Consider the following 26502-nt stretch of genomic DNA (forward strand, 5'->3'; position numbering starts at 1 on the left):
ACCAAAAAACTTTTAAATTTCTGTCTAGTTAATATTCTCTTTGACTAATGTGCTTGGGTTCAATAGTTTCATTTTTTGTATTCAGTTTTTTTTAAAATGTGTAGTATAGTCCTGCTTTTCTTATTTCAAGAAGTTGTGACCTGACCAATGCCCAGGACCTAACATTATGCATGAAAAGTCTCTGGCAATTGTCATTTGCAGCATCAGTGACACTTAAGAGACAAAAAGAAAAATTAATTCCTTCTGAGGCATTGAAGAAACCAGGAGAAATGTGTGTGATGTGCAGATGGTTAGGAGTGCAAAGACCAAAGGAACTAAAGGAGAGGGTAATACTATGCTAAGAATCAGGATCACTTACAATAAGGTTAACAAGTAAATAGAAATAAATAAACAAGAATTCATAAACAATATTGTCTTTATTATTTAAACATTAGTTAGCCCTTGTACGCACATGGAACAGTAAAAAACCTCACTAAGAAAACATTTATATTTCAACTGTGGATGACAAAGTCTCGCAAAAAATTATTTCCCACAAATATCTCCACAAAATGCAATTATACTGTAATCATACATGAGAGAATTTCAATTTTAAATTTGTATGGTTAAAATTTTTTTTATGTACAATTGACTTGAAGTATTGAGTGAAATTCAAAGATATTGCAGTGTGTGTTATTATGATTAATAACAGTCAAACAACTGAGGCAGACATGAATTATTGATGAGAGTCAGTCATCCTAGAATGAAAACAGAGAGAATGATGTAAGATAAGGGTTGAAACAGTATATCTTGATTTTTGTAAGAACTTGAGGTGACTATATTTCTCTCCTACCCATTCATCATCATCCACTCCTTCTTGAAGATCCTGAGGCAAAGGATCATCATCGTAATTTCTTAATTTGTCAACCATAGAGTTCAAAAGCTGAAAATAAATATATAAAACCAATTTAATTTTCAATCTATTAAAAAATAACTTTAAAGAACTGAAGAAATAAGAGACACTTTCATTTATTTTAGCAATCTTTCTTTTTTTAGTGAACAGTTTGTTTTACTTACTTCTTCTTTCTGCTGTTCGACGGACTTCACCTCCTCCAGCTCATGTCTACTGTCGTACTTCCTGGCAATAGGGGCTGGTTTGGGTGCTTCACTCACTGCCACAGATAAGGAGAGAGAACAACAACCTTGTATTAAAATAATAATGTTCAGCCAATAACTAATGAATTAAGGTTATGAAGAGCAGTGGTCTGTAAAGAGAAGAAAAAAAATCCTTGCCAACAAGCACAGGCAAAACAAAAGAAAAAAAATTGATGACTAGGTTCCCTATTTTCTAGAAACTAAATTAATCACTTTTTTGACATGAAAAAGAGGTTACCCTTAAGTGTAATTTGTTTGATATGGAATGCACTTCTCTATGATTTCCCTCTGGATGACTTACTTAGTTGGACATTACTGCCAACAGCACTATAATGCTACATGTTGGAGGAAGGCAAATTTTGCTTAGGGTTGGTTCTCCATTAGTAAATTTGATCTCAAATGAATGAAGTAAATCATATTCTGACCTGTAGTAAACAATAATAATGCATGGTAACTACACTTATTGATTCTTTACACACATGCTTTCATGCCATCTGGTCTTAGTGACATTGTTCTCTGTGTTTTATCTTCACCAGTGAACCACTTATCACTAGTCACTGAAGGCTCCCACCATACTCTGGTGTCTGGGAAAAGGTCATCTTGAAAGTATTCCATCTGATAATGAAAAGGAAAATTAAATCACTACTAACACCTGCTCCTTTAAATTAACTGCTAGAGATGTTACTGTTCTAATCACTAAAATTTCCCTCCACTTAGAACAAACGTTTACATATTGTTAATATAGCAAGAGAATGCACTAGCCTTCACTCGAGGAACCTGGAATGTAATTAAGTCAATTGACGTCTTGTTCAACTTAACAGCTCTGGCAAACTCCACTTGTTTTATGTCACAAACAGTCTTAGGTAGAAAGGCCACTGCCTGTTGGAATTCAGATTCTATTGATTAAAATCATGAAAGTTATCAAACAATAACTGAAGACTATTGCTTAAAATAGGTATAATTTCATAAATTGACATAGTGTCAAAGTATCTGTGCTTACTGATAACTTGTTAACCTCTTACACCCCAACATCAGTATGCATATTCTCCAAACTGTTCTCTGTATATTTCCTTAGGTGTTGACAAGTAGAATTTGTATAACAATCAGGAGCCTCTTTAGTTAGTGATCCTTTCCTTTATTTTTGTGACCTTAATGTTTGATTCAAGAGTGATATTTTAAGGAGTAAATTATCAGATGCTAGTTACTCCTTGGGAGCAGAGGGTTAATGGTTTTCAAGAGTTTAAATGGTACTAAAAAACTTTTTTAACCAATCAAAAACCAATCTAAATGCAAAAGTAAAAATATTATTTTAAGAATAAAATATTAAGTTATTGATGATATTAATGAGTATGTGGTGTCTACATGTGTTACTTATTCACTGTTACAGTATATACAGAAATTCATCACCTGGTAAGGGTTCTTTGTCCCGTAGTGTGACAATTCATTCAAGTGAGGTGGCTCTTCACTGACTTCATAAGCAAATATTGTAGTTTCACCCTGAAAAGTTACTTCACAAGGTAAGGCATTTGTTGCTAGTTCAGCCCATTTATCTTGTTGGAGATCAAATATACCAAAATTTATTTTCCTACACAGTTCCATACCATAAACTCAAATAGTCTGCTTAACAGGATATGGCTGACATGCACAAACCTATTTATCTGACTGATATGTACAAATTTCCTTGCACCACATCTCAACTTATTCACAACAACCTTCCTCATGGAGTTTCATAATTATAGAAATGAAAGTGCCAATACAGATTGTTTATTGGAAGTGCTTGGTCCTTGTCACTGCTGACATTTTTAACACAGCATATTTATATAATATTATATACATATACCTTAGCAGATAGAAACATGACAGAGGAGTCTTCATCATAGAAAGGTATCAGGGTAGCGGGTGCCGCATCCACCTCCACTGATGATAAAACTTTAGACAGATCACAACTGTCATAAACACTAATGATTCTTATGCTTGATCTAATGCAGAGAAAAAGAAGAAAATTCACATTACCCCTGAACAGCTAAACCTGAAAAAAGTTAAAAACTGCATATTGAAATATATATACAAAGGTGTGATATTAATTTTTTTCTTCTGATATCCACTTGGCTCCTTAATACTTCAAAGTGGTAGCCAATTCAAAAAAAGTTGGTTGCCATTTTCAAAGACAAACAAAACCTTTTTTTCTGCTGTCATTGTTCTAGAAATTAAGTTAAGGAAAAGATCTTTAATGTGCTACAAAGTGGACACTAGGATGGATGATATGCAACGTTCAAGCTCACCTAAATCCAAGATGGTGTCTAGTTATTGATCAAGATGCATGTATTGTGATTTGAAAACAAACTTAAAGAGGAAGTTCACTGCGGATTTATCTTTGCAAATCTTTTTAATTCACTATATCTCTAGGTAAGATTATGATTAAACATTCTAGTCGCCAATTTGGCAACTAATTTTCAGGATTTGGTCGCCAAAGTCATAAAATTTAGTCGCATTGGCACCTGTATTAGGTGCAATTTCATGCCCTGATATATGTAACAAACAAAAAAAACCTCCAAACAAATTAAGTACAAGAAAAGAATATTGGGCAAAAATGCCAAGTACATAAGTCAAAATAGCCACACTTTTTTTCTATAAAAGGTGAAAATATCCATCCAAGTGGTCTTTACTGGAATTGAATTGAGAATGGCAAGTAATAGCATAATGTAAAAAATGAAAATCATGTTTATTCAGTGTCTTTAATGAGTTACTCCTTGACATACAATTCTGGTGGACAGCAAATAGCTTTCTGTCTTTAAGGTGAGGTATATATGTCAACTTACTTGCCAAATCCTGTGGTCACTAACCAGTCCCCACTTGGACCTCCCCAGAAGACACGAGCTCCACGGCTCCCTTCAGGTCCTGTTCCTGTCTAAAAAAAGAAATTAACTCTTTGATCAAATATAGGCTGCACTATAAATAACAATATCTACAAAAAAATCAACAGTGCTGGACTCAGACTACATGAAGGTACACCAGCTGAACAACTCCCCTAGGGTGTGACCAAGAACATTGTTGATGTGCTTATGGAGGTGAGGGAAAACAATTGAACACAACTGCCATTGATTATCTCTGCTTTCTGTAGCATGAGGCCACTGGGGGAGATGCTTCTCTACATGGAAGCAATACTAATCCAGCAAAGGTAGCCCCAACATTTCCTCAGGTTTCCATGACAGTTTGCAGGTATCCAATTACACTCCTGAGTGGAAAGGGGCATGGTTACAGTAAACTTTCTTGCTCAAGGAGACAACACCACTGCTCAGTCCAGCATCAAACCTGTCTGCAACATACTATCCACTGAGCCAGCACTCCTCTCACAGAGCTCATGCTCAATTTTAAATTACAAAATACACTAGTTGAGGCTCTCTCTGGTGGAAGATTGTCCAGACAAATCTCCTTGCACCCAGATAATATTTTAAATGAATAATACCTGTAGAGGCGAAACTTGAGATCTTGGGTCAAATATTCTGATCTTGTTGTCTCTTGACACAGTGGCTAGTCTTGTTCCATCTGGTTTCCAACTCAAGCTAAAAACCTAAAAAGACTTTTGATAATCAGCTTGTTTGACTGTTCAAGTTTTTCATTTCCTTTTTTAATCATCAGCTCATTTGGTATGCTTACATTTATTTTTATCATAAAAAGCTAGCAACCATAGAATCAAAAGTCTTTAAGTGCTATCATGATGATAAAATTTTTGTTTGGTGTAGATGGTTTAAAAAATGTTTGTTAAAACTTACAAAGGTATTCATGACAACTTTTTCTCTTATGAAATATTGATACACATTTAGTTCACAGGATGCTTGGCTCTGCAACCTTTAACGATTTTCATAAACACAAGAACTTGCATTTCATCCCAGAAAAGGAAAATAACTGTTTCTTTGGCAGCAGATGTACCAGTAGGTGTTTAGGATCCTTACCGAATCAGTAAGTCCGTTAAGCGTTATTAGATCTTTCACTTTATCAACATCCCAGATCTTGATGGTTAAATCCATAGCTGCTGATGCCAGAACACCTTTGGCTGTGGGGTGATACTTAACTATGTTTGGTTTGTCATTATGACCTGTTATATTAAAAACAAAAGAAGAAACAAACTAAATTGATGAATTTGTTTTAAACGTTTATAACAAAAATGGTTGGTTAACTAGTCAAGTTTTGGAAGGTATCAGATCAAATTTGATTGAGTGGTTTGTTAGCCAGCTGGTTGGCTTAAAAATACACAGGTTCATACATGTCTAAAAATATTTTTGCAAAATAACCTTTCAAAACCACAAATGGATTGTTAATAGTTTCTGTCAAGCCATCATTGGGTACTTCCCACACAGTAACAAAACCACTTTCACAGGCTGAAAGATAAACAAATACAGAACATCAATAGTTATGCATCCAGATATGCAGAAAAGTATTTGACAAAAAAAAAAACAAAGCCCTTCAACATACAATCACATGATATACAATGAAGTGCATCAATTCCAACTGCCAAGTTGTTTCACATCAGTTTATTAAATGATTACACTTGACTTCGTCAACATTATACCCAGCAGAAAAAGTGGCTTAACGACAAGCCCATTGACCTCCACCTTAAGAGGTATGAGTTCAAGACCTACCCAGGTCATCATCTTGTGCCTTAAGGCAAAACAGTCCACCCAACAGTATAACAGTGGTAGCCAACTGTCAGGTAAGCCTCACGAAATTCAGGGGGAGTACCAATACTTTCAGTTGCTTCATCCTTAATACCAGCATAAGCTTAGAGAGAGCATGGACTGCCTGGATCACTTTCTGACCCTCACTTATAAATACGTTGTACCCAACCCACCAGTTGCTAGTCTCTGTTTGTTAAATGGGTCCATGGCAAAATCCAGCACACCACTACCACACTGAATTACAGGCAGGCCTGAATCAGGAAGCCGACCGGGCTTATCTAACTGAAAACAGAAATTTGATCACATTGTGAGATAACTTATTATAAGTGTCTCTAATAAAAACAATAATTTAAATAACAAAGAGAATAAAAATAAGCTATAATTTATAATCAGGATAATAATAAATATCAACAAGAAGACCTCCAATGATTTGAAAATGGTCTTCAGGATGATTGCCACTGAAATAAAAAATCTAAGAAAAAAGTCAGTTTTGCTTCTCCCCGACTCTGTCTTTGAAGCCACTAGCCATTATTTGCATTATATCTATAAAATTGGTTCAAAAACGGCCAGGGGTTTTCCTTCAATTGCACCTTGGTGACAGCTCATCTGCAACCAAAGCCTCCCCCATGCAAAGGAATTCACTGCAATTAAATTCATAAAAAAAATTGGCTTGGACAGATACAAATGCATGTTTGATGGATTACTTACAGGGACCACAGCGATTTGGCCTCCAGGTCCTGATAAGGAAAAGCGGCAAACTTCTGATTGACTTGAAAACCATCAGAGTCTGCTAGTACTGATATGCTCAAATTCCGTACATTGTCTATATTATTGCTTTTGTGCATGGGAGTGCCATGAAGGTGTCTGAATTTTGATGTACGTGCAGCTGTGAAAGTCTTTCGTGGCTTTGTTGAAGGTTCTGCCCAGGACCAGCAGATGATGTTAATTTGTTGACAGTTTGTTGAGTTTGTTGAGAATTAGCTTCTTCTTTTGGTGATTCTCTGGACTCACTTGTTGAATGCTTAAACACAACAATAACAAGATACCTCCTAATTACCCAATATTGCACTATGTAGGTAATCTCTTTACACTCTATTTAAGTTGTTGAATGGCAGGTCATGCCATTAAGAATCCACATACATTCCCATTGTTACAATTCTTAATGGATTAGCTAGAGGTCTTTGTTGAGTCACTTGGTAGGGATGACACATACCCGAGTCTTTTCTCATGCAGTGTAAACATTTTATTACCTTACTACAAATTGAAATAGAATATAGTTTAATGTAATGTTAGGAAAGAACTTACAATAACTTACCTTTTCTACAGCAACACTTGGTTTCTGACTTTCTGTTGCTGGTTTTGGCTTGAGTGTGGGTTTCTGTGGTTTTTCTTGTGCTGTTGTTGTTTTTTGACATTCCATTTGTCGTTTTGATGGATCAAGAGAAACTCTCCTTAACTGTTGGGAAAAACACGCCTTTTTAGCACTGACTCCAGTCAATTACACACAGGAAGATTCAGATGTTTTCTTCTTTCTGTGCCTGTGACAATATAAATGACTTTGTTCCTTATTACCAAAGCAGGTCAGATTTATCATCTCTATTAAGGTAACTACAAATGAAGTATACATGAATAACACAAGGATCTGATGCTCTGTAACTTACAGGGTTATTGGATCCACTGAACCACTCTTCTGCTGTCATGGATGCTTCTCTTGCAAAAGTATCAGGAAACAAGTCTTCATGAAAATCCCTGTAAGACTTCAATAAAAAAATTAATTGACTGAGTATCAAGTTAAATGAATGCAGACGCAGAACAAAGAAAGAAAGAAAAATAGAAAGACAAATTGGCAAAGGACCAAACCAAAAAGTGAAAAAATGAATGAGAGACATGATGCTAGAACAGTCAAACAAATACACAAACAAGGAGACAATAAAGAAATGGACAAACAAATCAGTCATGAGTTACATGATTCAATTATTTCTTTACCTTTCGTGGCACACAGTAACTGATAGGGACCACTGATGATTTTGTTAGCTGAAGAAGTCGTACCACTTCACATTTCATTACATTCATGGCAAGTTTAGGTACAATGGCCATACCTTTGTGCTGTTGGTCCATCACCTGTGATGACACTTGAAAGTAGTACAGAAAATTTTATATCAGTAGAAATTTCAATACTCTCACTGTATCATAAAGAAACAAAGGCATTAATATTGAGTTCACACTCATTACCACTGGCACAGGATCAATCAAAGCTTAAGAAGTTAGCTCACACTACAGAACAGAGTAGTGACACTGACAGTTAAGCAATGAATACTATTTTTCTAACAAATGTCACTTTATGTAATGAGCATGTTTAATTGAGATATTTATCTCAATTACCTGAAGTTACAAATGATGTGGCAGTATCAGATACCTCCAAATACTGGATTGAAGAGTCACCCTGAGAGATAAAATAAACAAATGGATTAGGTCACAATAACAAGAGTCTATTATGTACTGGATTGAAAGGGGGGAAACCACCCACAAAGCTGTGTTTACTTCATGCACGCTGCTCATTGAATCAAATATGACTACCAACTCTCTCATTTTGATTTGCGAGATATTTTAATATAACATAAATCAGGACATAAGAATGAAAAAGAATATCAGGGGGTATCATGATTTGACACCAAATTCTCACAACTACCATTGTAGGAAATGAATGGAGACAGCATGAAGAATTACTCTCAACTTTTTGAGATTTTGGGAGTAAAAGGGCATTAAATAAACAACGTCAAGTGCTGTTTGGAGTGTGTTAAGTTAGTTAGTCATGTAAATAGTTTAATGCACCCCTTGTATGTATTAGAACATGTTGTCACCAAACAAGTATTAAAATTACAATTTGGACATAAGACAATGTGGTAATAATGAATGGTAAAAACAAATACAAGAATAATAAGGTATACACAATAATACCTTCCCAGCTAAGAACAACATGTTGGTGTCTGGATCAAAAAATGGCATCAGAATTCTGCATGTACAAAAGTTATGTGGATAAAAATAGAGATGAGAGTGTTGGCCATAGAATTACACTGCTTGGATTAAATGTGGTGTGGAACGTTTGGTAATACCTAAAGTCACAGACAGTGCTTGTTCCATTTGAGTGTCACACAGAACAATGAATTATGCACAATTTTTTTAAGAAAAGTTTTACAAAAGCTGTTTGTTTAAAATAACCATTTGTTAAAGAAAGTGAAATTTAAAAACTCACTATTATCCTGTAATTGAAACTTGTGTTTTGACAGCTATATCTTTTCTTTATCACCTTAGATTTCAAATCTGATTTTGTAAAAAAAAAGCTAGGAAAGTTAAAAATGGTAATAAACTTTGAGTTCACTTACCCAGATGATGTATCAAAGCTCATCCTCTGTAATGGACTGCATATATTTTTCACATCCCTAACAACAACTTCACGGTTGCGAGACTGTTGAAAGAGTAATTTAGAAATGTCTCATGTTTTCAAAAGACTCTTTCAGCTAAACTAAGTAATATTCTTACCTGACTGAAACCTGTGCTTATAATTTTGTCTGTGTTTCCCAGCCACAGCACTCTTGAGTCCTTGATTCCTTCCATGCCTTCACATTCCTGCAAACACAGCACACAGTCACTTAGTTTTGAAATATTTTGTTAATTCCTATCAACACTAAATTCTTCATCTTTCAAAATGAAAATATAATCATACAAATCTTCGTCTAAAACACGAAGTGAGTGAGGCCCTTGATAATGGGACTAGCTGATACATGTTATGTGCATGTACATCATTACCATTATCAATATTATTCAATATCTATTATAACATAGCCAGCAAATTGTCTAATCAAATTCAATTGCACGAGCATGCTTCATATTCCTATTATGCATGCTCATGACATCAGCAAACAAATCCCTCAAGAAAAAAATTTTCCACCAGGTTGAAAATATTATAAAACAATTGGTTCATACATCATCTGTGCATTCATCAATATATGAAGCACTTGGGAAGTTCGGAGAGTACTCAAGAAGCTAGAGTTACTCTCGGCTACACCTTGAGCAACTCTTATGCATCTTTTGTGCTCTCCAAACTTCCGTGTGCTTCATATCTCAATGAACACGTGCTGATGTATGAACCAATTGTTAGTTTGTTTACTCACCGCAACAACAGAATTTCCACGTGGGTCTAGGATGCGCACCTTCTTGTCCTGAGAAAGTAAAGGTTAGAAGAATGATGTCATTGTAGAAATGTACTTTATCAGAATAAAAATTATGTGAAATTCTTATCTGGTATAAAATTAGAAATATAACACTGTCTTATAAATAGCTGACCTTGCTGGATGTAACTAATAAAGAACCATCCCCTTTCCAGCAAAAACTTTGAACCAAGTCGCGATGGTTTTCCAAATCTGTACCCAACAAGAAATGATAAAACACCCTTTGATTAATACACAACTGCAAATATATGAAAATCAATATGTACACTGCTGTTGAAGAAATGGATGTAGAAGCAATCCTCACAGTCACGAATACTACTTAACTAGTAGTGAAAATAAGGCTTGAAAAAAATTCAGGTCTGTATGGGATTTGAACTCATGACCTCTGTAATACCGGAGCAGCGCTCTACCAACTGAGCTAACAAACCAACTGGGAGCTGATCATTATGTTAGTTACAAATAAAACCTCCATGTGGTGAATACATGACTGCAAATATATGAAAATCATATATGTGCACTGCACTTATTTTCACTACTAGTTAAGTCACATTCATAACAGCAAGGATCACTTCTACATTCAACCCTTTGATTAATTGTGTCATATGAATGCATGTAGCTCATATAGAGTATTATGAAATATTAAATATTATTTTAGTTAAATAGTAATACTACTCTTATTGCATAATATTATACTGACTGTAGTTCAGCTGCTGTTTCTGTAGATCCCAGATGGTGACAGACTTCCCACATGAACTAGCTAGTACCTATTTCCAACAATCAGCAAAATCATAGAAAAAAATCACACAAACAGTAGAGTATTTTGTGATTTATAATCATGAATGAAATCTCATGTTTTTAAATTTATGATTCCATATACAGTAGGTAATAAAAAAAAGATGCAGATTTAAATAAGGTAAAATGTTTTCTTGTGCAAGTCTTTTCATTTAATATTACCAATCATACCATACCTCACTTGCTGCAGGATGGAACAGCACATTTTCTACGCGACCCTTAGAAAGAGAGTAACAAAAAAAGTAATAAAAAAGTAAACTCATAATCACTGGGGACATTTTTGTTCACCCCATAGAATTTTTTAAAGCCATTTAGCAATTGGGTTGTTGATGTTTTCCTATACATTGTTGTTGTTGTTTTGTATCTTTTTATAATGGGAGAAGGGACTGAATTGCAGTTATAGAAATATTAAAGTTTTATTACTGATGTTGTAACTTACAGGCTGCTGTGGAAGAAGTACAAAGTGGTGCAGACAGGAGTCCCTTTTATGCCTTCCTCTGGAATTTGCCACAGTTTAATCTGCAAACCAGATAGAAAATAGAACTAGAGTTACAACAGATATTTTGAGCCTGGTCCATTTCGCCATTTGACAAGGAGGCAGTAAAAATGAAAATTTTGTAATCTTAGAATATTTTCAAACAGGTAACTGCCTTCTTCTCATCAAGTTGTCAGTTTAAGCAGCCTCTACAAGCTTGTGGTTAATAATTTCAGACACATAAGTAAAAAAAAATTAAACTTACTGAAACAGTCATAAGAGCAAGTTGTCAGAAGCCTTCCATCAGCGGGTGAAAAGTCCAGGTCAGACACAAAATCTGAACAGAGGAAAAGGCCAATAAAAAAACAGACTAAGTAAGAGAGATACCTTCCTCTCCAGATCAAATGACTGTTTGAAAATGTTTAAGCAAAGCTGTACAACCGAGCAAGGAAAAATCATCTAGTAACCATAAAATTAGTAATTCTAATGATAATAATAATAAATGTCCTGCATGAGCATGGAGGAAAGGCAGTGACTGTTCCTTCCTTCCTACCTCTTCAAGAGGAAGAACACCAAGACTTCCTCCACCTGAGGGATGAATATACTCTGTAAATGGCGATTACCAAATTTGTACATTGCCCTACTTCTGCAAGGTTTGTATTCTGTACTTCTTAAGAGAAAATTTAATCACTTTACAAAAATTTTTCTACATCTTTTCTGCCTTTCCATGACTTAAAACAAAGTGGCTGGTTCTTGAATCAAGTGAAAACAAACAAGTTATAGATGCAATTTTTATCTTTGTTTTTTCAACATGCAATTTTCAATAAAGGTTAAAATAGATGGTGTGATAAGTCTACCTCCTGCATCCACATTGAATGCCATGAAGATGTCACTTGCTTTGATGTGATTTCCATGGGAGCTCATTAGGCTTCCAACTCTTATATCAGTAATGCACTCCTAGAAAACAGGTACATTGTTTGGTCAAGTATATAATGTGTTCAAAGCAATATTCATAGAACAACACCCTAGTGTGCTCTAATAAAAGGATCCACACTCAAACCACCAAAAGAAGTTTTGACTTGCTCTTCCCTTGAGAAAACCTCAGATGGTGGCAATGGCCAAGTTGCGTGGCAGCAAGCCTCTGTCATCATATGATGTATTAATGAAAATCCTGGTTAAAAATCCCTATATATAATTTACGCCCCCAAAACCCCACGCTTTACTACAAATTGGAACACAAACCATTCCTCCACTCCTATCTGGCGCTGGCTTTGCATCAAAAATAAAAAAACTTTCAAATACACTGAACTGCTGTGCTGCCCACCCGCACTCCCCTCGGACCCCAGGATAATAGGGATTTGACCTTAGTTGATTCATCACTGCAGAGAGTTGAACCACAAATTAAACAAAGCCTTCAACTGCTGAACATTTGCAGCAGAATAGATTTCCAAGGTTTACGATGATTGCAGTCAAGCATTATTTCTTGCATTTAATCTTAGATGCCAGATAAAATGAAATTGCCTTAGTTTAGATTCATATCGGTGCTCTCAAACCCTAATATCTTAAGTAATTATACTGCTTGTCTACGAACGCAAGTAGTCTATGAAAAAAAAAAGAACTGAACATAAGTCAAAAGGTAAACTGAAATTTGCGAAGTACGTAGACTGGCAATCGTCATTGAAAAAAAGATCGTGAACAACGGTACCTACCTCTTTCTTCGGAATCTTCGGAGCTGCATTTCGATATTTGGAAGCCTTAAAACGATGCATCTTTGCAATTTATCCGATATAAACAAATAATTCACTCAGACAGCTGTTTAATGCTTTTCAGGCACGCGAGAAATCTCGTGAAATCGCCAACTTCCTCCACCGGGACAACCCCGCAATGCCATATGGGAATGGTTTTAAAAATTTCCCGCTCTGCTGGAAAATGGGAATGGTAAGGTTCACAAGAAAACAGGAATAATTTACTCAAATTAACTCAATCTTCTGCTCCTCTTACCGCAAAACATATTCCCAATGAAAGTTCCCTAAGTGTTAGCTTCCTAAGCTTCAGGAAACAGAACTCATCACCCATCAAGATGAAGATAAAATGGCTACTGTCTCGGATCAAGTGAGTAGCAAGGAAGGAGGGTTCTCCTCTCCCAAACAAGTCTTCCACGAAAAGTGCAAGTTTTCATTCACATTCATTTGATATTTATTTACATTGATTTTTTTTACATATACTAGTTCATTTGCCCAAACATAATGTTGGGTATACAGAGCTCAATGTAAATTTGAAGTTTAAATATACTCTTTGGCTCTGAAACCATAGAAAGCAGTCTTTGCTAATGACATTTTTCTTATGCTCCCTTTAATGTCACCTATTCTCCCACCATTTCTTGCTGGAACATTCTATCAATTCACTGAAATCTGAACAAGATACCCCATTGTATGCACTTGTGTTTTGCTTGTCATGCTTGTCAAGTATTTCATGTTTGAAACTCATGATAGGTAAAGCTTTCTTTTTCACTATTTCACCTAAGAAACAAATTTGAGTTAGATGGAGTTTCACTCTACTTGTGGTATGTACAATACAAATTGCCTAGTTTCCAGCCAAAAAAAATTCTGCTACTTATTTCCCACACAGCAAAGTGCAATGAAATACAAATCACATATTTCACCCATGGATTGATAGTTTTGAGTGCAATGAAATACAGATCACATATTTCACCCATGGATTGATAGTTTTGATGAGCTTTTAGTAAACAAACTAGAGAGTAACAACAAATATCATTTGAACTCATAAAAGTTCAGCTGAAAATATGTATTCTTTTAGCTGCAACTCCTAGCTACCAAATTAAGAAAAATAGCCTGTTTGGTAGGGAAAGAGAAAAAAAGGTAATTACATGAATCATCTTAGGGTAAAAAAATTCAGAAATTTTTTAAGTACCAACAAAAAATTATATTGAGGACACTTATTTAAAATGGCAAGAAACTGGGAAACACACTACAGAAACTAAAGAAATGAATCTTGAGGAGAAGAGTGCATCTCTTGATAGTTGTCAAAACCACCATCTTCCCCGTGAGGGAAAGAAGCTGCGGCATCGGAATGTGTGGAATATTTAGCTGCATGGAGGCAAGGCTTTGTGGAGACAGTGGGTTGTTTAGAGTTGGTGATTCCACTGAGCTTCTCTGATCAGGAGAACCCTTGTTCAAAATGACTGCTGTGGTCTTTGGGGTTGATGATGCAACCGCTTTCTGTTTTGGAGTTTTGGTCCTTGCTTTCTTTACAGGAGGTTCTTTGGGGACCTTGTCTGATGTGTATTTTTTCATTTCTTTTTCATATCTCTCTTTATCTTTTTCATACATTTCATAGTAAACCTAAAAGATAAAAAAACAACCAATAAACAGTCTTTACATGTAAAGAAGTAGGTGATGACTTCAGAGACATTGTTGGCATTACCCGTATGTAAGAAATGCCAATATAATTCCAAGAGTCAGTTTAGCTTTTATATTGTTTTTAACTGTTTTCCTCTTCCTGCTAGAGGACTTTCCTATAGACAATGCAGGATTGAACAACGTGTAACATTGTATAACAATGTCCTTTCTTTTCCAAACCTTTTTATCTTCAGTGTCCAAGTTATTCCATTCCTTGGCAAGTGACTTAGTTAACTCATGGTGTCCTATATGGGGATCCTTCTGATCATCTTGCATAACAGTGCGCTGCTGTTGGCAGTACATAAAGAAAGCATTGGCTGGTTTTTTAGGTGCATTTGGATCTTTGTCTTTGTCCTTGTCCTTTGAGTTATCACGTTTCTTGTTCTTTTTCACAGGTGGTGAGTCTGGACTCATAATTCACCAGGTAAGAGGGGAGAAGGTGCAGATTTTGGAAATGCCTCTGAAACTATTTCTGAGAGTAGTTCAGCCTGGGGAGAGAAAAAAATTGCTATGTTAGATTTTTAGATTGAGATATGAAAAAAAAAAAAAAAAGCAAACAAACAAATGTAGCCATACATGTTGCATCCCAGTTAATTAAAGAGTCTTTAAAGGTAATACTTGATGATGACTCCCACACAAAAATTGGTTGGATAAATCACTTCTTTTTACAACTAAACATTCAATGATGATGTGATATACTACAAGGTAATCAATGGAAATATAAAATTAAATTGAGCCTCACCTGAAATGGTGGCTGTGCAGCTCGATAGTCATCATTATACTCATCTAATCTGTCCTTGAGAAAGCTAAAAACATAATAGATTGAAAAACTAAGAGATATATTTATTTATCATAACATATTCACCCTTTCAACTCCAGAAGTAATCATTAAATACTATCTTCTTAAAATTGTCGTACACTGACAACCAAACAGGTAATGAAAACTAGAAAATTATCAGATTAGACATAGCCTTGGTAAACTTCAATTCTCTCAAACAGCCCGCAAAGAAACTTAAGGCCACCAGTTAGGGGAGTTAGCCTTTGAATCCTTTTAGTGAAATTGTTTATTTTTTTTTTTTAGCATATTCCTTAGTTATGATCACAACGATATTTTGTTGTTGCGAGACTTCTCTTTCTATCATTGCTTTTCTGTAATTTTTCCCTAGTTCTTATTACATGTCAGCAGTAGCTCTTTCGCTGAATCGTACTCTGTTCATCTCTATCAGTAACAACTTGAGATAAAAGTTTTCTTTTCAAAATTATTTTATTGCTTCCAAGTTAGGAGACTATCGGTAAAATTCACCGAGACAGGCAAAATTCTCTTACCTTCGCTGTTTTCGATAGCGCTTTAGAAGAGTCTTAACATGGTATATACGATTGACTAATCTCTCGTTCTCCTGTGGATCAAAACAAAGTTAAGGTGATTTTCAACTTCGTCAACACTCAGTAATTAGTAGCCCTGCATTTCAAGATATGTAGTTCTCCCAAAACCGTAGCGTACATCACTGCTCGATCTGCCTGCAGTGTTTAAGTAAAGTAAAGTATTTTGTTTGCACACAGTGTCGTGATCTGTAAAAAGATCGAAAGACACATTTTGATCTTCTTCATCCGCCATGTTAAATTCTAGCACTACCCAGAGGCCATTGCGTTCATATTTCTTTTGACAGTTTCACGGTAGTCCCTCAGGGATTCTCGGTTTCCTCCTAATGAGAGATGCTACTGGAGACGAGGTTGCAGTCCCTAAATTTTCCTCAACGATTTTTCGTCACTTTTTCTAATGGTTTTCACTTCATTTGAACAACTAACCATACTGTGCGTAAAAAGGAAAAAAAAAAAGCAAAAATTGAACTTGTTAATTTCATCTAGACCCACAAAAAAAATTGATAGGGTAAAAAAAAGCTGTGCCTTGCATCATACTAGAGATTTTACGTGGAGGGTGCTATCCTCTATCTCGAATCAACGCGCTTGTTGCAACAAAGCGATTCAGCTCCTCTTCTCTATCAGCGTTTATTACAAAAAGGTAAACATCAAGTCCAATTGTTAATAGGCGTGGGCGACCGACAAGAAACCCCTAGCTACTTTTGCCATTTCAGCGATACCACGAAAATCTCAGTGTTATAGCTGCTAGTGTTAGCTGTTTGATGAATGTCTCAAAATGCAGTTAACTTCACGTAACTCACTGAAAAGAATAATGGAATTTCATTTACTCAAATACTTTTAAGTGACAAAACGGTCGCTTGAAAATTTCACTCTGTGACATCCATCTATTAGGGCCTTTCCGCACTTGCGAAAAAGTTGTTTCTTTTGAAAATTTTTCTGTCATCACCAACATTTTTCAAGTAGGGATGCTTTGTCGCGACTTGATAATTTTTGCCGAAGCGGAAAAATCTTCAAACACGCCGCCGATAGAATTTGTCCTGGGTAAAAACTGGACAAAATCGACTGAATAAACAAAACTGTGATAAACTTGTCTATCATTTGTCGTAATATTGATCGCGAATATTGTCTTTTATCGCTTAAGTCGGGGATTCTAAAATTTTAAAACGACTTAGGATAAATCCTTGAAATTGGAGTCGCACAGAATCCTTTGCCAAACTATGCTGGCCGGTCTTATGAACAGATCAGGCGCTGACGGAATTTGACGGCTTTGACATTATGGATGCGAATGTAACTGACGAAACCAAAATTTGCCCTTTGATTTTATCGGGAAAATTCTAGGTTTGTCTGCTAATGCGGAAAGGCCATTACATACGAAAATTACAGAATCCTCAGATTATTTTGAGAAACGTCGGTGTCCACGGGTTATGATACATTATGGGTACAAAATCACGTTTAACCATTCTATTCCCAGGTTTCAACTCAAATGCATTGTAAAGACAGATGCAACATTCTTCTGCATTCAGATGGATAACAAAAGTCACAATGTTTTCGTATTAGCCTTAGTTAGGTGGTAATTACTGAAGAAGTAATGTTTATACAGTACAATCATTTCAACCTGAATCTTTTGTTTTAAAGTCATCTCACGATTGTTATATTAAAACAAAATGTAATGTTTCGATTAAGTGACTAACAATAGGTTCAGTTGGCTTATTAAGAATCGTTTTGCGGACTGTGCCGTTAACTACCGTAAAAGCAACGACACCTCACCGATTGTAATTTCTATTAAATGGTCAACCTACATGTGTCCAATCCACCTTCGTAGGGGAGACAATTCGTCGCCCTTTTAAATTTCTAAATCACAGGATCATCTAGCAATCATATAGGTGCACAAATGAAATCTTGAACAAAGGCTGCTTTCTGAGCCTCACAGACCCAGAAGGATTAACAGCTTCCTTGTGATAAAACAAAGCGCTGAATCAAACAACTGAAGATACAAAAACTCCTTGCTTCCTAAATCAGCTCTGATTTTTCCTTACTTAACTCTTGCGGACCATCGCCAAAGGTAAGAACAGGATTATCATAACCTGCGCCGAATCAGCCAAGGAACTCTCCTGACTATCTATCAAAAGTTGACGACTTCCAACCGACCCCGCTGACCTGGAAACGTCTTCTTTAGATTCAGCAACAGTCATTTGATTGTCCGACAGCCTTGGAAGGTTCCACTCTGGCATACCCAATGCGCCGACATTAAATTTATCTTGTTGATGAGCATCACCATTGGTTGTGCCAGTTAGTTTACCGCGGCCTCTAGCAGGTGACCTATTGAAAGAATACGCTCCAACTTTAAATTCATCATCAGCGTTGGGATCAGCAGCTGTCGCATCCATTTCCACAGGTTCTCCATAGTAGTTCACCCTGGAGTAGGAACTCGCACGAGGGATACCATGAAATCGCCTTAGTTCATAATGTGTGTCGTTGGTAAGGAAAAAGCTTCCCTCACGTCGATCCTTGCGACATCGGAAAATAAGCACACAGATGCCGACGAAGAAAACAACAGCCATCAAGGTACCAAATCCTATGTAAAGATAAAACGCAATTTTATTGCTCTTGGCTTCGGTTGTTGGGGCCTGTGTAACTGGTGACGTGGGACGAACCACTTCCAACTTACTCGCCTTGAACTTTTTTTCTCCCAGAGTTACACTAAAGTTTCCGCTGTCGACAATTTTCTTTAAAACTTGTACCACATTTTTTAATCCACCTGATTGGTGAATAGTCATAGGAACTCGAATTGAACCACATGCAATATTCCCCATCACAATTGCCGATCTTGGAATCCTAAGTTTACTGGATACTTCCATCCGCACCGCCTCTCGAAAATCGTTCTCCCTATCTTTGTTGCTCTTGACGTAGTTACAATCTCCATCAAACGACAACAACGGTCTCATTGTCATAAACAAGTGGTTGTTCAGTCACTACTTGTGAAGATGAAGGAGTTGGTTTTCTCGCGGTGGTCGCTGATGAGATAACGATCGATTTTGAAGCCACAGTATTTGATGTCGTTGAACTACCAAAGAGTTGTCATTGTGTTTACTGGTCCAATTTCAGAGATCGACGCTGAAACAGTTGGACTACCTGCGAGCATTGAACGCGACGATGTTGGGGTAACTTTAAGACTTGAGCTCGAAGTTGTACTACTACCTGCAGCACCTGAAGTTAAAGAGGCTGTGGGAGTTGCCGAGACTGATACGGAAGGTACACCACTAACAACAGGATTCGAGCTTGAAAGTGCCTCACTGACAAAAGGACTTGTACTTGAAAGTGCTGCACTAACAACAGAACTCGAGCTTGAAAGTGCTGTACTAACAATAGGACTTGTGTTTGAAAGTAAAGTAGTAGCTGTACGGCGTGAACTTGAAAGTGCTGCACTAACAACAGAACTTGTACTTGAAAGTGTAGCTATAGCTGTACGGCGTGAACTTGAAAGTGCTGCACTTTACAACAGGACTTGTGCTTGAAAGTGCTGCCGTAACTGTAGAGCGTGAGCTTGAAGGTACCACAATGCTTGAGCTTGATTTTACTTGTGTGAAAAACGGCTTGAGCTCGGAATAACTACAGGACTTGAAGGAGCTGCACTAAAAGCACGACTTGAACTCGAAGATGCAGGTAAAGCTAAAGACCTAGACCTTGAAGACGCTGCTCCAACCACAGGACTTGAGCTTGAAGAGCTGTGCTAACTGCAAGACGTGAACTAGAAGGTACAGGTGACGCTATAGATCTGAAGCTTGAAGACGCTACACTATCTATGGGACTTGAGCTCGAAGGTGCTGGAATAACTGAGAAACTTGAGCTTGAAGATGCTGGGATAACCATACCACTTGAGCTTGAGGGCGTCGCACTAACTAAAGGAATTGAGCTTGAAGGCACTGCACTAACCACAGGACTTAAGCTTGAAGGCACTGCACTAACCACAGGACTTGAGCTCGAAGGCACTGCACTAACTACAGAACTTGAACTTGAAGGCACATCACTAACTACAGGACTTGAGCTTAAAGATGCTGGAAAAACTGCTGGACTTGAGCTTGAAGATGCCATATTAATTACAGAGCTTGGGCTTGAATGGACTGGAGTAACTGCTGAAGTTGAGCTGGAAGGCATCACATTAACTGCAGGACTTGAGCTTGAAGATACAGTAGCAACTGCTGGACTTGAAGGTGCCATACTAACAGCAGGACTCAAGCTTGAAGGCGCCGAACTAACTGCTGGACTTGCGCTTGGAGATGCTGGAGTAACTACTTGACTTGAGCTTGAAGATACCGCACTAACTACACGACTTGGGCTCGGGTGTGAACTGCCCACTGCAGGTCTTGAACTTGAAAGCACTGCACTAGCTACAGGGGTTGAGCTTGAAAGCACCACACGTATTGTAGGGGCTGACATTGAAAGCAACGTACTAGCCACTGGGGATGAGCTAAAGGCACCGTACTAGTCATAGGGCTTGAGCTTGATAGCACCGTTCTAACCAGAGCAGTTGAGCTTGAAGACACTTCACAGTCATTGGGGTCGAGCTTAAAGTCGACGTACTCACAACAGCACTTGACTTTGCAAGTGCTTCACTGACAACAGTACTGGAGCTTGAGGCTGCCGGATTGACGACAGGACTTCGGCTTGAAGGTGAAGCATTAACTACTAAGCTTGAACTTGGAACTGCTGCACTAACTGTAGGGCCTGAGCTTGAAGGAGCTGGAATAGCTGAAGAAGTTACGCTGAGGGAAACTGCGGGAACTGAGGTTGGAGGTGCTGCACTTGCTATTGACTTTCTTGAGTTTAAAGATGACGAGTTTCCTATAGCTGCCCTTCTCTGTCTACTATGAACGCGGTTGTATTCTTCCCGAAACGCTTCTAGAATGATGTTTTCAATTTTTCTTCCAGAAGAGAAAGTGATTTCTCTTGACTCTAGGCGATTTCCATTGTTTCCTGTGAAATTGAGGTCCTTAGGTCTGGGTGTTTTCATTGAAATCACATTCTAGAAAGAGAAAGATAAAAAAAACCTCGATGAGTTCGAGAAAAAAGTAAGCAAGGATCGAGGATTGGGGTCAGTTAACCCACACAAGGAACACTTAATCCGGCCACAACAAATTTTACTGACTGATATAACTATTCCAATTGAACACGATGATAGTCGCAAATAATATCATATTAATTCACAAAACTATAATTTAGTGATCAACTGAAACCACACCAAGCTTCAAAAGTGAAGGAGTCGGAGTATGGCATACAGGCTCTAAAACCTTCGCGGGGCTTATTTTACCAATATCTACATCTAATCAAAGTTCATTACTAAAATGCACATTTTCCAAAAAGGTAAGTTGAAATCTTAATAATTTGGCGAGTTGTGAAAAACATATTCGTGGAAAAGTTAAAAATTATCCAGGTGTCATAATCTCCGTTAGAAGTGAACATTTGGAAGCAAACGGCATCATTCGGGAGATTCTATTCCAACTTAGTAGCACTTTGTTCTCAGCAAACACGAAACGTTAAAAAAGAAAAAAAAAAAAAAGAGGTCCTGGCTCTGACTTTGGTTTTCTACCGAGGACCCAAATGGCGCAAACTTCTAAATCTTCTAACTGAAAAAGAAAATGTCTTGCCGAGAGTGACAAGTGTTGGTAATTTTCCCAGCCTTCAACCTTACTTTTCACTTGGTTTACGCATACTAGACCACCAAAAACGTGGTCGTGAAAGCTACCTGGAGAAAACGTGACTGAAAAAACTATCCTTTCCTGCAAAGCGCCACCATGCCTTCTGTGAAGGTCAGGGGTTCAACTACATCATTGGCTGGCGGTTCACAGTGGGAGCGCGATGTTGACATAATTCTTCGAGGGGGCGTGAAATGCTTCTTAACCTCTGGAAGACGAAGACTCGCAATACGATTCCACATGATGTCTCCTCTTCAAATGAATTCATAGAAATTGTGGGATTGACAGAGCGCCTTGAAATTTGGCCCAAACGTTTGCTGAACGAAGAGGAACGGAATTTTTTTTTTCCTTCCTTCCTAGTGGCCTCGAAAGGCGACACGTCTGCAAATACTCGACAGAGAAAATCGATAAATTGATAGGTACACTGAAATGTTCACACTCTTTGAGAGAATGATCTTTTATGACTGTCACTATGCAGTTACACTTCGTGATCGATCAAGTTTAATACCCGATTTATTCGCCCGATTGGCATTTCAATTCAGTTTTAAGTAAAACAGCCCTCACTACATGCCCTCTTCTCTATCAAACTAACCAACTGATGACATATTGCACTAATATGACTCTGAATTCTCTGTAATAATACAGGATAGGATATTATAACATTTAAACAAAAATGTAGCAAGCTACCTTTTCATCAGCTGCCTTGCCACTTTCTTTGACCATCCTTATTATTAGTTTGGTTTCCAAGGGTAACAAACCTTAAAGATAAAAAAGTCATCACCTTCAGAAATGGCACAAGGTGTAATTTCTATTTAAATCACTAACAATACTTGTAATTTGAAAGAAAAAATTAATCATAATCAATTTTTAATGAAAATATCTTCCAGTATTTTTTGAAATGTGCTTTTAGTTCTGTTATTCCAAACACTGACCTTCCAACAAACTTGAAATTGAAAGAAGTGGCTCAAATCAAGTGCCACTTACTATCAGGCAACTGTGGGACAAAAATCATACAAAAAGTTTTTTCAGTGTGAGATCCTTTGATAAGGCTGGGATGCCCTCTCCTTTAAATTGGCCACTAAATACTATTGATAGGCAACTGCGGGGACAAAATAAAGAGTAAATCACCTTATGACACTCCCACAAACAAACAATGTATTGCCTTTGTAGTGTGAGAGCCTCTTTCCAGTAACAACTGAAATGAAGAGAAAAAATAGTGGCTTGTTTCCTTACTATCAGGCAACTGTGGGACAAAATAACTAAAGAGTAAATTGAACAATGTATTGCCTTTGTAGTGTGAGAGCCTCTTTCCAGTAACAACTAAGACAAATATTGTTTCCTGTATCATACCTCTGTTCTGTGCTACAGTCAATATCTGTGGAACCTCTGTAGTGACTGCACACATATCAAAAAATTTGGCTTTCTCTAACAGCCATGGAAGAAAGTTTTCTTTTCTAATGGAAATGTATTTCCTGTAATGATATCAAAAAGTTTTTCAAAATGATGTTGACAAACCCATCATTATTAAGGTGAATTGCTGGGAAATGATGAGAAATGACATATATTACTGGAAAATTAAACTGTGTGATTAGATGGAAAGTCTAGGAATACAAAATAAAATTTTGGTACTGATAGAAGATATGGACAAAAACCTACAACACAGACAACATGCACTGGATTAGGGTTCAGGGAACCTAATGAGCAACTGTGGCTGGAGCTGATAGCACAAGAAACATCACAATTTAACATAAAAGAGGGCAATGATAAGCTCCCATACAGCTCAAGGGTATTTTTAATGTGATGATGGCTTCAGAGGCATTATCCAAGCCGGCATAATGACTCTCTTGAGAGAAACTTTAAAAAATCCCTTTCTCTCATGAAAAATTTCCTTAGCCCTGGGAATGCCCCAGCAGGGAGCATTTAAGGCTCAGCAGAGCCTATTATCAGTGTTTTAGTCATAATCTTAAACTAGTTATAGTTCTCACTAGAGCTGCCCCCGCCCTACAGTACCATTTTCTTTTTTTTTTTTTTTTGAGTTGGGCTTGTTGTTTACAGTTGTGTAGTTATGACCATTTGCGGGAAAAACGTTGATACCTTGCGGCCGTGCAAGCGATCAAATCGAGATTTTTTTGGTTACGATCAACCGAAAACACCTACATTCTCTCTTCTCCAGTCTTCCTCTATACTAGGACAAATCTCGTGTCAAAGACGCCGATCCTAAAAGTCCTCGCGCGCGTGTCTTTTTACTGGCAGCCCATGACCATTTGCGGGAAAAACGTTGATACCTTGCGGCCGTGCAAGCGATCAAATCGAGATTTTTTCTGGTTATGATCGACCGAAAATACCCACATTCCCTCTTCTCCAGTCTTCTCTATATTACGCGCGGGGAGTCCTAAGGTGCCTCCTCGGGTTTTTGGCCCTCTGGGGCCAAAAACCCTGCGGGGGCAAAGAAAAGGCTCATGAGAGAAAAGACTCGTTCATCAAACTACTTTCCCTAGACCATCAAAAGCAGTTTTGGACTAAAGAGATGTTCTGTAGTGAATAAAAAACGCAAAGAAACTCTCCGAAGAATAAATATCAACGAACATCATGGTCGCGATCAGATCACACTAAGTAAACCTACACAGCTGAAGGAACGAATATTTTTTCCCAAAACAAAAACTTCTCACCGTAGTGGTAGTGTCTTACGCATCTAAATTATTCACATTATTCTTTTAAATAATTTATCAAAACTCAAGACGGACTATCATTCTGAAATGAGAACAAAGCATATCAATTTTGTCGCGTGGCAAAATAACTAGCGGAATTCAAATATAGTAATTTGTTTCCAGTGTGAGCGCGAACCAAATATCGGAGCAAAGTCCGCATAAGAATATACAATATAGGTGACTCTCACAATTAAGCATTTTTTCGTAAGCTGGAAAAAATAAAACACTTTGGCGTTGCTTCAATGTTTTTAGCGAAAATTGTCGCGACAGTTGAGGCGAAGGGTTTCAAGAGGGGCCAAACCTAATTACGTGCCGCCGGAAAAAGACTGGCTTAATAAAATTTTTGACAGTTTCAGATCCATTCAGGTCCTTTACACGAGAAAATTTTGATGCTTGAGCGATCTAACATCTCAGACCGCGAAAATGTACCTCAACTATTCAAGCTCGGAGACAATGGCAATTATTCGCTGCTTGAGTCTCAAAGAAGTCTTATATAATAACAAAACACCTCCTTAAAACAACAAGAATTAAACAAAGCGAATGATTTTACCGATCTTGTACACTAGCCAATGTCTGAAATGAGCCGTGAGATTCAAAGCCGCCATCTCGTGCTCGTTGAAGGATAACAAATTCATTCCCTAAATTGGCTTGATCTGCTCCTAGGAAAGATGTTTGCAACTTTTCAGCATCAATCATCGAAGAGCCAAGGTCTGCAATAAGTAAGATCCTTGATTTCTGCCAAACATTTGCTGTATCAGAAGCTGAAAGGTTAAAAAAATAGAATCAATGAGGCTGAATGCACAAAAGGCGATATTTCTCAATAATTACATTATTCAATATTTTTTCCATGGCACGAAACATTTCGTAGCATGCAACGTGTACATCGTAAGACCCGCGAATGAATGAGTTCATTCTATCTAATACATTGCGTAAACTATTTCTTTGCAGATGCTATGGAAAGCGATGTGATTTACTTCATTATCTATAATGTGCTTACCTCTGCTAATGAAAGCACCAATTCCAAGATAAAGGAATATGCTGGCAAGCATCGTCGAGGTCTTGTAACTCTTAAAAATCCTTCGTTTGTAAACAAAATGAGATAATTTCATTCAAATTAAAGCGATGCTTTATGAGCTCAACAAACTTGGCGTTGGCAAATATATCATAGCGTATCACTATCCCTACTGTTGATATTGTTAAAAATCTAAAGAATATAACACAAACAACAGAAGATATTAGACCTCACTACCGCTAAGAACTCGCACCCATTTGTTCAGCCAAACGTACTCGCGCATGCAGGATACTCTGTTAGAGTCCGCCGTTAATTTACAGTTACGTCACCGTGACTGAGTAATTATCAACTAACCAACAAAAATATAACCTTGGTTAATCTGGAAATTTCAGTCTCTTTCCGAACCACGGCAACGTCAAGAATGATAATGACACAATTGAAAGAGAAATTAACAATGTGGAATAATAAAATTGCGACTTCTTTTCTTGCGGCAAAAAAGGTTAAATGTTGATGAAGTTCTTGCGAAGTGTTTGGTTTATAGCGGATTTTGGGAATTTAAAGCATAAGAGCCAAAAGCTAACCCTACAGCCAATTCTCTCTCTCTGTCTCGATTTAGTGGAAAGATGAATGTTATGCTTTCGTGTCTGTAACAAATGCAACTGTTACTGATCGAGTGCAAATCTCCTTTGCATCTTTTAGGTCCCCTGCTGTCAATCCTATTCGGCAAAACTTCTAAAAGCTGTCAACAACTGTTCAGTACAACGTTAAATTTTCCAGGGCTCATCTTTATAAAACATTTTCACTGTCACTGTTACATGTCACACAGTGTCAAGTTTATGTCACAGAATAATCTGAGTTTAGAAGTTTTTGAAAGCTTGTTTTTTTTTTCAGGCATTTTTTAAACTTTCTCTGTCTTCTCTGTCCTATTTTTGTATTACAGCGCTACAGTCGAAATCAAAGTACAATTACTGTAATAGTCCTCAGGCA

General features: G+C 37.2%; 2 protein-coding genes and 1 pseudogene across 2 annotated transcripts; all 3 read right to left on the bottom strand.

Annotated features, from left to right (window-relative positions):
- Positions 1–17: 17 nt before the first annotated feature.
- Positions 18–13169, bottom strand: LOC131777716 (coronin-7-like). Its single transcript, XM_066161714.1, is given in 31 exon segments — positions 18–734; positions 830–919; positions 1054–1148; positions 1611–1746; positions 1894–2010; positions 2539–2628; positions 2972–3110; positions 3951–4039; positions 4598–4702; positions 5085–5227; positions 5424–5510; positions 5981–6089; positions 6516–6550; positions 6553–6676; positions 6679–6828; positions 7123–7263; positions 7469–7564; positions 7794–7939; positions 8190–8250; positions 8766–8820; positions 9191–9273; positions 9348–9434; positions 9980–10027; positions 10152–10228; positions 10734–10800; positions 11005–11046; positions 11268–11344; positions 11569–11640; positions 11811–11891; positions 12161–12260; positions 13013–13169. Coding segments are annotated over 31 exon segments (2811 nt in total). The 5' UTR covers positions 13073–13169; the 3' UTR covers positions 18–725.
- Positions 13170–13533: 364 nt separating this feature from the next.
- On the bottom strand, positions 13534–25667 carry LOC136278343 (TOX high mobility group box family member 3-like; annotated as a pseudogene).
- On the bottom strand, positions 18113–20539 carry LOC136278028 (uncharacterized). Its single transcript, XM_066161197.1, is given in 5 exon segments — positions 18113–18186; positions 18189–19030; positions 19032–19175; positions 19177–19588; positions 19786–20539. Coding segments are annotated over 5 exon segments (2226 nt in total).
- Positions 25668–26502: the final 835 nt, after the last annotated feature.

The sequence above is a fragment of the Pocillopora verrucosa genome, chromosome 14 (assembly GCF_036669915.1).
Source record: "Pocillopora verrucosa isolate sample1 chromosome 14, ASM3666991v2, whole genome shotgun sequence".
In the NCBI taxonomy this organism is placed as follows: Eukaryota; Metazoa; Cnidaria; class Anthozoa; order Scleractinia; family Pocilloporidae; genus Pocillopora; species Pocillopora verrucosa.